This window comes from Canis lupus, chromosome 34 (assembly GCF_003254725.2).
Source record: "Canis lupus dingo isolate Sandy chromosome 34, ASM325472v2, whole genome shotgun sequence".
Lineage (NCBI taxonomy): Eukaryota > Metazoa > Chordata > Mammalia > Carnivora > Canidae > Canis > Canis lupus.
The window spans coordinates 17,775,426-17,790,020 of record NC_064276.1 but is presented as its reverse complement, the minus strand read 5'-3'; the positions used below and the strand labels follow the sequence as shown (position 1 = coordinate 17,790,020).

Sequence of the window (14,595 nt, the reverse complement as noted above, 5' to 3'; positions counted from 1 at the left end):
AGACTCCTAACTCTGGGAAACGAACAAGGGATAGTGGAAGGGAAGGTGGGCGGGTGGATGGGGTGACTGGGTAACAGGCACTGAGGGGGGCACTTGATGGGATGAGCACTGGGTGTTATACTATATGTTGGCAAATCAAATGCCAATAAATAAATTAATTAATTACATTGAAAAGAAAAGAAAAGAAAATAGACAATAACAAGTGTTGGAGAAGATGTAGGGAAATTAAAACCCTTGTGCACTGATGATGAGAATGTAAAATGATGCAGCCGCTATAGAAAATAGTATGGCAGTTCTTTAAAAATTAAAAATAGTATTATCATTTAGTCCAGTAATTTTATTCTGGTTATATGCTCAGAAGAAATGAAAGCAGGGTCTTGAAAAGATATTTGTACACTCATGTTCACAGCTGTATTATTCACAATGGTCAAAGTATGGAAGCAATCCAAGTACCCATCAGTGGATGAATGAATAAACAAACTGTGGCATATACATTAAATGGAGTATCATTGGGACGCTTGGGTGGCTCAGTGTTGAGTGTCTGCTTTCGGTTCAGGTCATGATAGTGGGGTCCTGGGATCAAGTCCTGTATCAGGCTCACTGCTAGGAGCCTGCTTCTCTCTCTCTCTCTCTCTGTGTGTCTCTCATAAATAAATAAAATTAAAAAAAAAAAAGGAGTATCATTCAGCCTTAAAACAATGAAATTCTGGCATATGCCACAACAAAACTTAAAGACTTTATGATAAATATACTGTGTGATTCCACGTATATGAGGTAATCACATTCAAAGGGTCAGAAAGAATGGTGGTTGCTAGGCGATGGGGGGAGGGAGATGAGGGGGTTATTATTTAATGGGTACAGAGTTTCAGTTTGGGAAGCTGAAAAAGTTCTGGAGATGGACAGTGGTGATGACTACACAACAATGTGAATATACTTAGTGCCAACAAAATGGTAAAATTTTTGTTATATACATTTTATAACAATTTAAAAAGTAGATAAAAATTTTTGTGAAAAATGGACAGAACGAACACCAATTGTTGGTGAGAATGTGTAGCAACTAAAACTCTTATTCATTATTGGAAGGGACGTAAAATAGAATAACCACTTTGGAAAGAGGTCTGATAATTTCTTACAAAACAATATCTATTCCTATCTTATGACCCAACAATTCTACTCTTTGGTATTAACTTCAGAAAAATGAAAACATTTGTGTACAAGAGTAGATCATGGTAGATTCTTAATAGTCAAAAACTAGAAATAGCCCAGGTATCAATCATCAAGAGAATGGATAAACTATAATATATTCATACACTTAAGTATTACTCAGCAATAAAACAAAGTCCTGATACATCTCAAAAGTATCATGCTGAAAGAATTGTACAAGAGTACCACTAGAGGACTCCATTATGAAGGCATAAAATAGGTAAAATGAATGGACAGTGAAAAAAATCAGAGAAGTGGTTATGTGTGGGGGTACAGAAGTGGATACCGAGTGTGAAGGAGCATGAGGAACTTCTTTTGGTGAAGGTAATGTTCTCTGTCTTGTTAGAGACTAGGGACATAGGTGCATGCATCTGTCAAAACTCAGCACATGACACACTTAACACTTGTGCACTTTACTGAATGTAAATTTCACTTTAAAAAAAAAACATGAAAAAGAAATGTTGAGTTTTAGTCAATGACTAAACTCTAGTCATGATAAAAATATTCAGTGGTAAAATTTAGTACTGCCAAAACCTACTCTGACACACAAGAAATTAAAGACAGATGAAAACTTACACAATGTCGTATATCAATTATATCTCAATAAAAAAAGATGAGTTGATGAATAGAGGGCTGGAAAGAAAACGACAAAGCAAATATAGTAAAATATTACCTTTAGCATTATTAAGAAGGCACCATGAATATCTCCTTTCTTTTCTAATAGATAGGCAGTGACTTCATGAAGTTGATACTTTTGGGTAATCTAGGAAAGAAGAAAAGATAAAGATTTTTGTTCACAAATTTTGTTTGTGGATCCTATTTAAGGCCGAAAACTACATGACAAGAAATAAATCCACACCTCAATAGTACACTACTGTCTAATAGGAATTTTTTTACTTTCTAGTCTTATAAGTGGCCCATCTTGACGCTTAATTTAGCAGTTCTAACCAAACCATGTTTATTCACTTTTTTCTTCACTAATTTAAAATTATCATTTACATGCTTGAGTATATCCACTGGAGAAAAGGTAATATGTACACATATATAGGAATAATATAAATCAGAAAATATTTAGAACAAAATGGCAATGAAATACAAAATATCAACTTGTGAGATCTTAATAAACATCAATAAACTAAGAGTTTCTAGTAAGTAAAAGAAATATCAAACAAGCTAAGAAGATAAATGAAAGAGAGTAAGTGCAGAAAACAATACTGCTGAAAAGAAACAAAGGAGAAACAATACAGAGTTTAACCCCAACATAGTCTCTGAAAAGACCAATAAAGTAAAATAAGAAAATTAGCAATAAGAAAAAAAGGCACAAATAGTTAACATGTTCAAAGTAGATAAACATATGATCCTCTCAAATACAAAAAAAAAAAAGTTTGATAAAATGCAGTAAAAATTCTTTTTTTTTTTTTTTTTTAAGATTTTACTTATTTATTTATGAGAGACACAGAGAGAGGCAGAGACATAGGCAGAGAGAGAAGCAGGTTCACTATGGGGAGCCTGATGTGGGACCCAATTCCAGGACCCTGGGATGAAGACCTGAGCCAAAGGCAGACACTCAACCACTAAGCCACCCAGGTGCCCCAATGCAGTAACAATTCTTAACAAAACAAAAGACTCTTCACAAATTGAGAATGAAACTTTCTTAATAAAAACTATAAAAATCCTAAAATAAACACTATATTTAATGTAAGATGATAGACACATTGCCTTTTAAATCAGAAACAAGGCAAGAAGGATGCATACTGTCACTGCTTCTATACAGTAATATATTAGCTCCTAGAATCTGATGAGAGAAAACAGTGTAAGATTGAAAAGAAAAAAAAGAAAAACTACTTGTCTTGGAAAGTTAATATTGTCATAAAAAAAACTAGAAACTATATGAATGAAGGAAGAATTCAGATTCTTTTTGAGACAAAACAATGTACAAAAATTAATAACATGCAGCAGCAATAAAAAAAAGACATCATTTCAAAAACTTTCACATTGGTAAAAAAATCTAAGTATCTAGGAACAAATGTAAGAAAACATATACAAGAATCTCGTATAACATATAAAAGTTATCGAAACCTCAACTAGAGAGCATAAAAGGCTTTTAAAAAGACAACCAAGTTCCTGAATGTGAAGACTCTACATTGCAAAATGTCAATCTTTTCTGAATTCATATATAAATTCGATGTACATATTTCAACAAAATCCCATAAGTAGTTTTTTTAAAGGAAACTGATTTGATATGGAATAGTAAGAGCCTGAGAACAGACACAGAATTTAAAGAAAAAGAATGAGGGAAGCCTTTTTTTTTTTTTCAAATAATATACCTTATTATAAAGCTATATTAATTAAAATATGTGGTATTGGTATAAGGAAAGATATGACCAAATGAACAGAACAAATCCCACAAATAGAGCCATGTCTATCTGGGAGTTTGGTATACAGCAGTATGGCATTATGAATCAGTGTAAGGATACCAAAATACCACATGGACCACTGGTTATACACAGGGAAAAAAAATGTATAAACCCTCCCCTGATCTGTTTACAAAAATAAATTCCAGATGGATTAAAAGCCTAAATGTAAGAAGCTAAACTATAAAACTTACATAAGAGGATATCTTTTATACCATCAAAGTAGAAAAGGAAATAAACTCACACACACAAATTTAAACCTTAAAGGAAAAGACTGATAACTTAAAAATAGAAGTCACTAAAAATCAATTTAAAAGATGTGTCACAACAGACCGGAAGAAGGCATCTCCAACACATAAAATCAGCAAAGGATTAGAAATGCAGAAATGAGAATTTCTACAAATTGTTAAGGGCAAAACTTCAGTAGAAAAATGGGCAAATGATATGAACAGATAATTCAGAGAAAAGAAAATCAAGAGAGTCACTGAACATATGGAACGATGTTCAATGTCACAAATAATCAATGATATCCATCACACTGTCAAAAATTAAGAAGTCTAAAAATGGGGGATCCCTGGGTGGCTCAGCGGTTTAGCGCCTGCCTTTGACCCAGGGTGCGATCCTGGAGTCCCGGGATCGAGTCCTGCGTCGGGCTCCCAGCATGGAGCCTGCTTCTCCCTCCTCCTGTGTCTCTGCCTCTCTCTATGTCTAACATGAATAAATAAATAAATCTTAAAAAAAAAAAAAAAAGTCTAAAAATGCTAGAAATCAGCAAAAATGTGGGAAAACTGCAAATACCAAACACTGATAATGAGAATAGAAACAAACAGGTCGGGATCCCTGGGTGGCGCAGCGGTTTAGCGCCTGCCTTTGGCCCAGGGCGTGATCCTGGAGACCCGGGATCGAATCCCACGTTGGGCTCCCGGTGCATGGAGCCTGCTTCTCCCTCTGCCTGTGTCTCTGCCTCTCTCTCTCTCTGTGACTATCATAAATACATAAATAATACCTTTAAAAAAAAAAAAAAGAAACAAACAGATCAACTTGGCAGTAACAGTAGAATAAGCTACTCTAAGAATTCCACTTCCAGATAATTACTTAGAGAAACCTCACATGGGCACAGGAGATTGGTACAAAGAAGTATAACGTAGCATTGTTTATAATGGTAAAGGAATAGAAATAAAACCAACGTCTATCAATAGGGAAAGAAACTGGCATATTCATTCAATTGTTATTACATGACTATTAAAATGAATGAATTAGATCTACATATATAAATTTGATAAATTAAAACATGTAATAAAATATTTTCCAATAGGATATGTACTATATGATACTCTTAATACAAATTCTAAAAACACACAAGACTATATCATCCATTTCATAGCTATGTACATCTTATATATATAAGAAAAATAAAAAACATGGATGGGAATGATCCACTTTCCATCTTCAGGTTGGTGGTGACCTCAGGGAGAAGGGAACTGACAAATAAAGTGTGCTTTATTTCTATAACAACAAAGATCTGAAGCCAGTATGGCAAAATGTGAACATCTATAAAATTGGATTGGTGAGTATATATATATATTTGATATTTTGCACATTTCTATTTTATTTTTTTAAATAATAAATTTATTTTTTATTGGTGTTCAATTTGCCAACATACAGAATAACACCCAGTGCTCATCCTGTCAAGTGCCTACCTCAGTGCCCGCCACCCAATCACCCCCACCCCCCTGCCCTCCTCCCCTTCCACCACCCCTAGTTCATTTCCCAGAGTTAGGAGTCTTCCATGTTCTGTCTCCCTATCTGCACATTTCTATTTTAAGTATTTCACAATTTAAAATTTTTAGAGCACTTGGGTGGCTGAGTTAGTCAAGCATCTGCCTTCACCTCTGGTCATGATCCCAGGGTCCTGGGATGGAGCCCCACGTTGGGCTCCCTGCTCAGCGGAGGGTCTGCTTCTCCTTCTACTCTTTTGTCCTGCTTGTGATCTCTTTCTCTTTCTCTCTCAAATAAATACATAAAATTTTTAAAGTGTGTGAATGGTTCAGGAGCTGGTTCAGAGAATACAGGTTCCTGTCTCATGTGTATTGACAGTAATAGAAAGGAGACAGAATGGTAGTTTAAAAAATTTTAATTCAAGCCTCTTAAGATTAGAATATGTAAAAAAAAAAAAGATTAGAATTATGTATGTGTGTATATGTACACACACACATCCACACATGTGCACACAGTCTTTCTCATTTGGAAACAGGAGAAAACAAGGGAAGGGGTTCAAGGCCATGACTGGGCAAAGGCTATCCACTGCCACAGAGTCTAAGTCTTATGCACAACAGGACTATTTAACCATCAGTGTCTGCAAACAAGACCTTGGTTTTTCCTTTTAATATTTTTATTATATTCCTTCCTCTAGGCTAATTGTGTTGGTTAGCATGTCTGTGAAACCTGATTAATAACAATGATGGACACCGGAAGCAGTTTATCAGAGCAATGGAGACCATGCGCTATGGAGTCAGACAACATGGGTTCAATCCTGGGGGCCAAGTACTGTAATATATGCATGTCCTTTTGCACATGCTTAAACTGCTAAATGATTAGGACGGTTTATTGTTGTCTGCTCCACATTTTGGTCTTATCTGGATGGCTTCCTTTTTTTAAAGATTTTATTTATTTATTCATGAGAGACACAGAGAGAGAGAGGCAGAGAGAGAAGAAGACTTCCTATGAAGAGCCTGATGCGGGACTCATTCCCAGGAACCCAGGATCACGACCTGAGCCAAAGGCAGACGCTCAACCACTGAGCCACCCAGGTGCCCCTTACCTGGATGGTTTCTTCCAGGCGGTAGCACTCAAGGACCTGCAGTGTCTCTATAACCTGGTTTGGGCTGAACTGACATAGCAGCTCAATGAACTGCTCCGTAACACAGGGAGACATCTGCAGCAATTCTTGATTTACATGAATACCTTCCCTGAAAACAAAAACGGCAAGAGAGAAGCATTATTTAAGCATATCTATAATTATGGTTACAAGTAAGTATATAAGCCTTGAAACCAAGATTACCTTCTGGTGAGGTAAGTGGTAAATTAAAAGACTCAGTGTTACTTAAGTTGTTAGGGTAAACCACGTTTTATAACAGAGACAATCTAAATCACAACAGTACTCAGTTTACATTGAATAATAAAGGAAATGATATTCTGTGAAAGCTCCTCTAAATAAATACCAAAGTTGTACTGCTGCTCTAGAAGACACAAAATTAAACAATGATCCATTATTATATTAAACCACCCTCCAGTCTTTACAAATGCCCTTACAGCACCAATCACATCATGGTGTTAATATTTTACCTTCATGAGAGGTAAATTTTAATTAATATAGCTTTATTATCTTTATTTATCTTTCTTATCTAAAGACTATAAACTCTCAGAGGCTAGGTACCAGGTATCTTCCTACTAATGAATTCCTAAAGCCTGCAACAGTGCCCTGCATGTTGTAAGGGCTAATTATTTAGGTGTTGTTAAAATAAATCTAAAAAATGGACGAGTAGTAGGATACACAATATTTATGTGTTCATTTGTCTACTATATCAGCTATTCAGAAAGCCCATTATTCACAATATCCACATGAGATAGAGATACTGGGGTGCCTGGCTGGCTCAGTTGGTAGAGCATGTGACTCTTGATCTTGGGGTTGTGAGTTCAAGTCCCACATTGGGCATACAGCTGAATTAAAAAAAAAAAAAAAGCTAGAAAAATAAAAGGATCAGTTTTATCATGGTGGACACTCAACTACCAGTGGCCAAAAGTAACTATTTAGAAAATCAACTACTGCTCATTACAGAATTAAGAATCATCTCTGTAGCTTCAAAAGAAGTCCGTTCCTTCTGAGAGCCCTATCTTCTCTTTAGGACTCCTCAACTAAAGCTCCTTATATAAAAAGAATCAGAATAGGGTTAATAAGATACAAAAATGCTTAGGAAACTAGCCTGTCGAAGAAATGTGAAGGCAGATGGTTTAAAGCAACACCTCCCAGCTTTTCTCACATCATGGCACACAGAGAAGGATGGTATTGGTATGGCTCATCAGAGTAAAGTAAGAATGGTCACAGGGAGATATGGCTGCCCCAAGAGCTGAGGGGATGAGTCTCCAGGCACAACTGTAACACATGTGCAACACACCAACAGTCCCAGGCGGGAATCTCTGGACTCCACTGAGATCAATCTGAGGTTAAAAATACTCTACAAATGATGGTAAATAGTACTCCTATTTTTACTCATAAGAAACTTCAGTTACAGAAAGAGGAATTATATTTAGAGATAGGAAATCTTTCCTAAATTAAGAAGAGTCTTGTGACACTCCATTCTGACCAGAGGTTGAGTGATAAACACATTAATTAAGTTCTGCTGCTTGAGGCTGTCAATACTTGCTGATGGGCTAATTGAGTGTGTACTCAAATTGGCTGTAAATCTCTAAGATCAAGTTTCCTTTCTTTTTTTTCTTTCTTTTGCATTTCGTAACTGCTTTAACACAGTATTTGCTAAGTAACTGGTTATTCCCTATGTAGACTATCACCTTAGTTCCATGTGTCCATGTCCCAACTACACTATAAATTCTGAGAGCAAAGACTGTGTGGCATTCAATGTCTTCCAGCATTCACACAGTCTTGGCACATAATAAATAAGTACTCAGTAAATATACACTGCATTGAACTGAATTGACTGGCCACAATGTACTGGATTGCTTTCAGAAAAAGGGAACCAAATATAGGATAGAGGGGTGAAAATTACAAGGACAATGACTCCACAGTCAGATTGAGCTACAAATGAATCCTGTCAGAAAGTTCTGCATGGACAAAATAGAAAATGTACATGACAACAAAGGGAAATGATAGTTCTTTATGTAGGATCAAGGTTTTGTCTCAATAGAATACTCAGTAAAAGAAAAAAGGGAATGCTAATCAATGGTCCTTGATGTTAAGATGAGTCAGTGTTCTTTTCAGATGTTTATATCACATTGGTAGGTAGGGTTAATACTTTACCTTCATCAGACTTCTGTTAATATGTCTCATAAATGCAAGACTATGGAGCAAATTAAGACTAGATATAAGCATCTGCCACTGAATCCCAGTGTTTGATTCTTTCTAGAACATTTACTGACAAAACTCTTTGCAAGTACTGAAGATGTGAATATGCATTAAAGCAAGCAAATCTCTCAAACGAATAGATTTTGATGCATTCATTTGTGAGGGAAATAATATGGCTGCTGGGGAAATGATCAGTCAACATCAACATAATAAAAACTTTAATAAATAGAGTAACAATGAATTTACATCCATTTCTGACTGCTGCTTATCAGTCTTACACATAAATACAATTTGTTATATCCATTTCTCAAAGCTACTTGTTACTTTTCTATTAGCTACCTGCTTTGCCACTGCTAACTTTAATGTATCAAAATTATGTGTATTTTAGACTTAAACCTTATCTACTCTTTTGGGAATTTCTACTTTAAGAATAGCACTGACTCGGCAGCCTGGGTGGCTCAACGGTTTGGCGCTTCAGCCCAGGATGTGATCCTGGAGACCGGGATCAAGTCCCATGTCGGGCTCCCTGCATGGAGCCTGCTTCTCCCTCTGCCTGTGTCTCTGCCTCTCTCTCTCTTTCTGTGTCTTTCATGAATAAATAAAAAATCTTAAAAAAAAAAATAGCACTGACTCTAAAGATATGAACATTTAACTGTATATATAAAAGGTAGAATTTTACAAGGCACACACAACTTTTCTCTTGTCAGCTTTAAAAGAAAGCATATATAGGCCTTGTCAAATACATGTACATACCAATCATGCACAAAAATTCAGGTTGGGGAAAACATCCACCCTTACTCAGGTTGTGAAAATAATTTAAAATTATGATCTTGTACATTTAGCTATTTCTAGGGGAGGATAAACTATGTATCAGTTTTGAATAAGTTACATCATTTAAATGACTCTAAAATTCAAATTTTCATAAAAATATTTGATAAAGAAAACAAATATTGCATGGGGATGAAAAAAGTCTGGTCTAGTCTCTCTTCTTCACTCTAAACATTGCACAAAAATAGGCTAGTAGAGACTACTTGAGATTTCTGAGAAAGAGTTTCATAATCTCCTTGTAACTTATTTTGACAATTTAGGGCTCAGCTTAGCCTAAATCCTGATTGCCTAAATTCCCTGCTCATCTCCATAAATCCAGGTGGTGGCATATTGATGACTACTTGGTACCTTTTTTTTAAAACAATTTTTATTTATTTTTTAAAGATTTATTTTAGAGAGAGAGAGCAAGAGAGAGCACAAGCTGGAGGTGGGGAGAGAGAGAGAGAGAAGCAGGATCCTTGCTGAGCTGGGAGCCAGCCTCTGGCTTGACCTCAGCATGCTGGGATGACGACCTGAGCCCAAGGCAGCCCCTTAACTGACTGAGCCACCCAGATGCCCTACTTTACCTTTAAGACTGAGAACTCAAATATATCACTCACAACACACAAGAGAAAAGACAATTATTCTCCATGTAGTTTTCATTCTCAAGTTGTTTTACAAAGTCGTTAGGCAGAACTTCTAGCTTTCTATATACATTCCTTGTTAAAAATGCCACAATGTAGGAAGCCTGGGTGACTTGTCAGTTAAGCATCCAACTCTAGATTTTGGCTCAGGTTACGATCTCGGAGTTGCGGGACTGAGTCCCGTATCGCGCTTTGCACTGGGCATGGAGCCTGCTTGGGATTCCCTCTCCTCCTCTTTCTGCCCCTCCTCCATTAAAAAAAAAAAGCCACAATGGGCAAACCCATACATAGAACATTATGTCATATGGTACAAGTATGGCATTTCTAATCAGATACATTGATCAAGAATTGAAGTTGGTCAGTTGGTACCTTTGGATAAGGGTTTGTTAAAAGGCAAAGTTAAATCATAGCTCATCCTTGCCACTTGATCAGAAGTCGAACTCCAATAAAAAATACAACAAATAAATAAATAAATAATACAATTCAGATAAAAAAAGAAGTCTTCATGCACTTGTTGGTATTTTAGATAAAAGCTAAGATAGAAGCAAAATCAAATATAACAAAAAACACAGGATCTAATTTGCCCATATAGTATAATAGCTGTATGAATTGTGTATGTAATGCATATGTAGATGTGCATACAACTGTTGACAAAAAAAAAAAAAGAGAATGAAAGTGCACAATGTTAATTTCAATGATGACAGGATTCCTGGGTATTGATTTTTTATTTTTATTTTTTGCTTGAGTATAGTTGACACATAATGTTACATTAGTTTCATGTGCACAACATAATGATTTGACAAGTTTATATATTATGTTCACCCAGGTGTAGCTACCATCTGCCCCAATACATTGCTATTAAAATATCATAGACTATAAAAAAGAAAAAAGCCACAATGTAATCCCATGTAATTTGAACAAAAACAGTGAATACTCCAATCTGCCCGAAAAGCACTTTAAGTGTGATTATTAAAGGTAGCAAAGACAATACCTCCAAAATGTATATGGAACTGTACCAATAGCAATGTCCCACAAACTGGATGGAAACCTGTCCTGTCACTAGAAAGTATGTAGTAGCACAGATCTCCCGGATAGCCCTCGACATCCTGCAGAACTCCAGCATCCCTCCCACAGAACAGCCGCACTCCCTTCTCACACCAAAGCGGACAAGTGCACCATTCTCACAGCAAAGATTCTGCTACATCAAATCAATGTAATAGCAGATGTAAGCCACATCTCCAGGGGGACTTGTTCACTCTCCATTTCCCTAGTCTCAAGTGTCAAAATGTCCTCCCCAAATCTTAATAGAATTGTTATTATCTCTCTGATAGTCACAAAAAAAGAAACCGAATTGTTTTGAATGTTCTCCTACATAAGCAGAAAAATGGCTTTTATAAGCTAACAGAAATAAGAGCCTAATGATTTTCATAGAAAATTAATTTAGCTCCATAACCTTATCAAGTACAAAGAGTATCTGGGTCATTCCAATGCTGTACAGACTTCAATTAAAAACTCATAAAAACTTACAGGGTAAGCTAAAACAATTTTTAAAAAATACCACTATTAATAATGGTAATGAGAAGAACTCTGAGGTTATTTGCAGTGTGTATCTTTTTCCCACTGCAAAGCTCTCCTTAACACTAAAATCTGCCAGTAATCCTACTAGCAAGAATTGTCTTGATAGGCCTAAGTCAAAGAAAGGCTGGATAGGGGGATGCCAGGGTGGCTCAGGGGTTGAGCATCTGCCTTTGGCCCAGGGCGTGATCCCAGGGTCCTGGGATCGAGTGCCGCATCGGGCTCCCTGCATGGAGCCTGCTTCTCCCTCTGCCTGTGTCTCTGCCTCTCTCTGTATCTCTCATGAATCAATAAATAAAATCTTTAAAAAAAAAAAGAAAGGCTGGATAGGTACACGTCCTGCCACCTCAGCATAATACCTAAATTGAGGCATTCTCAGGTCTGGATGAGACATGTGATACCATGCTCTCCCCAAAGTGATGGATGGAACTGGAGAAAAAAAGGTGCAGTTTTGTGACCCCACCACAGAAATATTCTTTAAACTGTTCTCAGAAACAGTTTTGAACTGATGCTGGGTCAGACTACTATAAATTTAAAATGATAGCCACATATAATTCTGAACATACAGAGAATGAAGATGTTTAGTTTCTGGTCTGGCATGTAAAGAGCTTGAAAGTTAACACTTCCATCCTCACAGGAAAAATGCCAAACAAACCAAAAATCAACAGCTCCTCTTTGCTCTACCTGAGAGCTGAGGTCATGGGGCAAAATGTCATCCCTAAATTGGAGAGCAACAGATAGGTAGATATAAATAATCACAGCACACTGGAGTGGAAGCCAGGAGCAGAAACCACTGCTTCTGGAGCCAGTACTGGAATAGGAAAGCTTAAACTGTAAATGACAAAATGCCAGAGATTCGGTGTGGACAAACTTAAGAGTTAAATATTCTAGGTCGCCAAGCCTTGGGGTGCGGGTTCCCACACTTTCATGAATTTTATCTCAAGGAGCCACCAAGTTCTCATAGTGAAGATTGGAGAAAAATCCAGCCATGCTTCCAGTAGCAAAGAGAAGAAAAGTGGCTGATTAAAAATATATCCAGAGCATTTTGTTCTTCTTTTTTTTTTTTTTAATTTTTTTTAATTTATTTATGATAGTCACAGAGAGAGAGAGAGAGAGAGAGAGAGAGAGAGAGGCAGAGGGAGAAGCAGGCTCCATGCACTGGGAGCCTGATGTGGGATTTGATCCCGGGTCTCCGGGATCATGCCCTGGGCCAAAGGAAGGTGCCAAACCGCTGCGCCACCCAGGGATCCCCCATTTTGTTCTTAACAAGACCTGCTGTTACGGACTTATGTCCCCTGTAAATCCAGATGCTGAAGTCCTAACTCCCAGCATCTCACAATGTGACTTGCTTTGGAAACACCAACTAATTAAGTTAGGATGAGGTTATACTGGAGTAGGGTGGACTCATAATCCAACATAACCTGCATCCTTAAAAGAGGGGAAATTGAGACATAATCCTACATACGGGGAGAATGCATGTGAAAATGTAGCCTGGGGGATCCCTGGGTGGCTTAGCGGTTTAGCACCTGCCTTTGGCCCAGAGCGTGATCCTGGGGTCCCGGGATCGAGTCCCGCATCGAGCTCCCTGCATGGAGCCTGCTTCTCCCTCTGCCTGTGTCTCTGCCTCTCTCTCTCTCTCTCTCTCTCATGAATAAATAAATAAAATCTTAAAAAAAAAAGAAAGAAAGAAAATGAAGCCTGAAATCAGGGTGATGCTTCTGCAAGTTGAGAAATGACAAAGACTGCCAGCAAATCATCAGAAGCTAGAGGAGAAACATGGAACAGTCTCTTTCTCACAGCCACAATCCTGTCAACACTTGATCTTAGAGTTCTCATCCCTAAAACTGAGACAATAAATTTCTGTTATTTAAGCCACACAGTTGTGGTGCTTTGTTAAGGCAGCCCTAGCAAACTAATACAACTGCTTTCCAGGAAAACTATTTTACCAGAGCTTAAACAAGCTGAGGGAAGAGAAATAACCCAAGTCGAGCCCTTTCTAGCCTTCCTGTCTCACTTAAAGGGCAAAGGGGCTACTGAGAGGTACTTGGGAGGGTCACTACCCAGACATACAACTCACCAAAAGAGTGAACACTAATCACAGGACTATAGAATGTCTCTCCTTTACCATATCTCACCACCCCATCAACAAAGCATGCCTGTATGATAATATAGAAATATAATTGAAGAACTACACAGCTCAGACTTTAGGAAAAGTCTCTGGGGAAATCCAAAGACAATCAGGGAGACAAAAACAAGGACGTTCAAGGAACTTTCACCCTCAAACTATAGCTATAGCACACAATAAGTTTAGCTTCACTTCTAGCCAAATAAAAAGTCACACCAAGGACCTATTTGCCTCAGTTTACAGTACTTCATTTTGAGCTTTCAATAAAAAGATACAAGATATCCTAAAAAAACAAAAAAGGATACAGTCTGAAGAGACTCAGCAAGCATCAGAGCCAAACTCAAATATGGCAGAGATGCTAGATTTATCAGACAGGATTTAAAACAACTATGATTAATATGCTGAGGGCTGTAAAGGAAAAAGCAACAACATGTAAGAACAGATGGGTAAAGTAAGCAGTGAAATGGAAACTCTAAGAAAGGATGCAAAGAAAGAATCAAAAGAAAATGCTAGAAATGAAAAACACTGAATAAAATAAAGAATGCCTTAGATGGCTTCATCAACAGCCTGGACACAGCTGAGAATCAGTGAGCTTCAAGGTATGCCAGTAACACATCAATAGAAATTTCCACACTGAAATATTGTGGGAAAGCAAGACCCCTCTCTGTGTCTCTCATGAATAAATAAATAAATAAAATCTTTAAAAAAAAGAATAAAGGGGCAGCCTGGGTGGCTCAGTGGTTTAGC

General features: G+C 37.2%; 1 protein-coding gene and 2 long non-coding RNA genes across 4 annotated transcripts in view; 2 read left to right on the top strand and 1 right to left on the bottom strand.

Moving 5' to 3' along the window:
- VPS8 (VPS8 subunit of CORVET complex) overlaps positions 1–14,595 on the bottom strand; it is a 268,885-nt gene that overhangs the window by 95,814 nt on the left and 158,476 nt on the right. Inside the window, 2 exon segments of the mRNA XM_025451499.3 lie at positions 1,877–1,966; positions 6,439–6,586. Of these exon segments, the coding sequence (XP_025307284.3) occupies positions 1,877–1,966; positions 6,439–6,586 (238 nt within the window).
- The window catches only part of LOC125754293 (uncharacterized), a 176,151-nt gene that overhangs the window by 61,620 nt on the left and 99,936 nt on the right, over positions 1–14,595 (top strand). The window lies entirely within an intron of this gene.
- Positions 830–6,445, top strand: LOC125754292 (uncharacterized). The gene is made up of 3 exons (XR_007408096.1): positions 830–951; positions 5,071–5,184; positions 6,031–6,445. It is a non-coding gene; the product is annotated as an uncharacterized LOC125754292 (long non-coding RNA).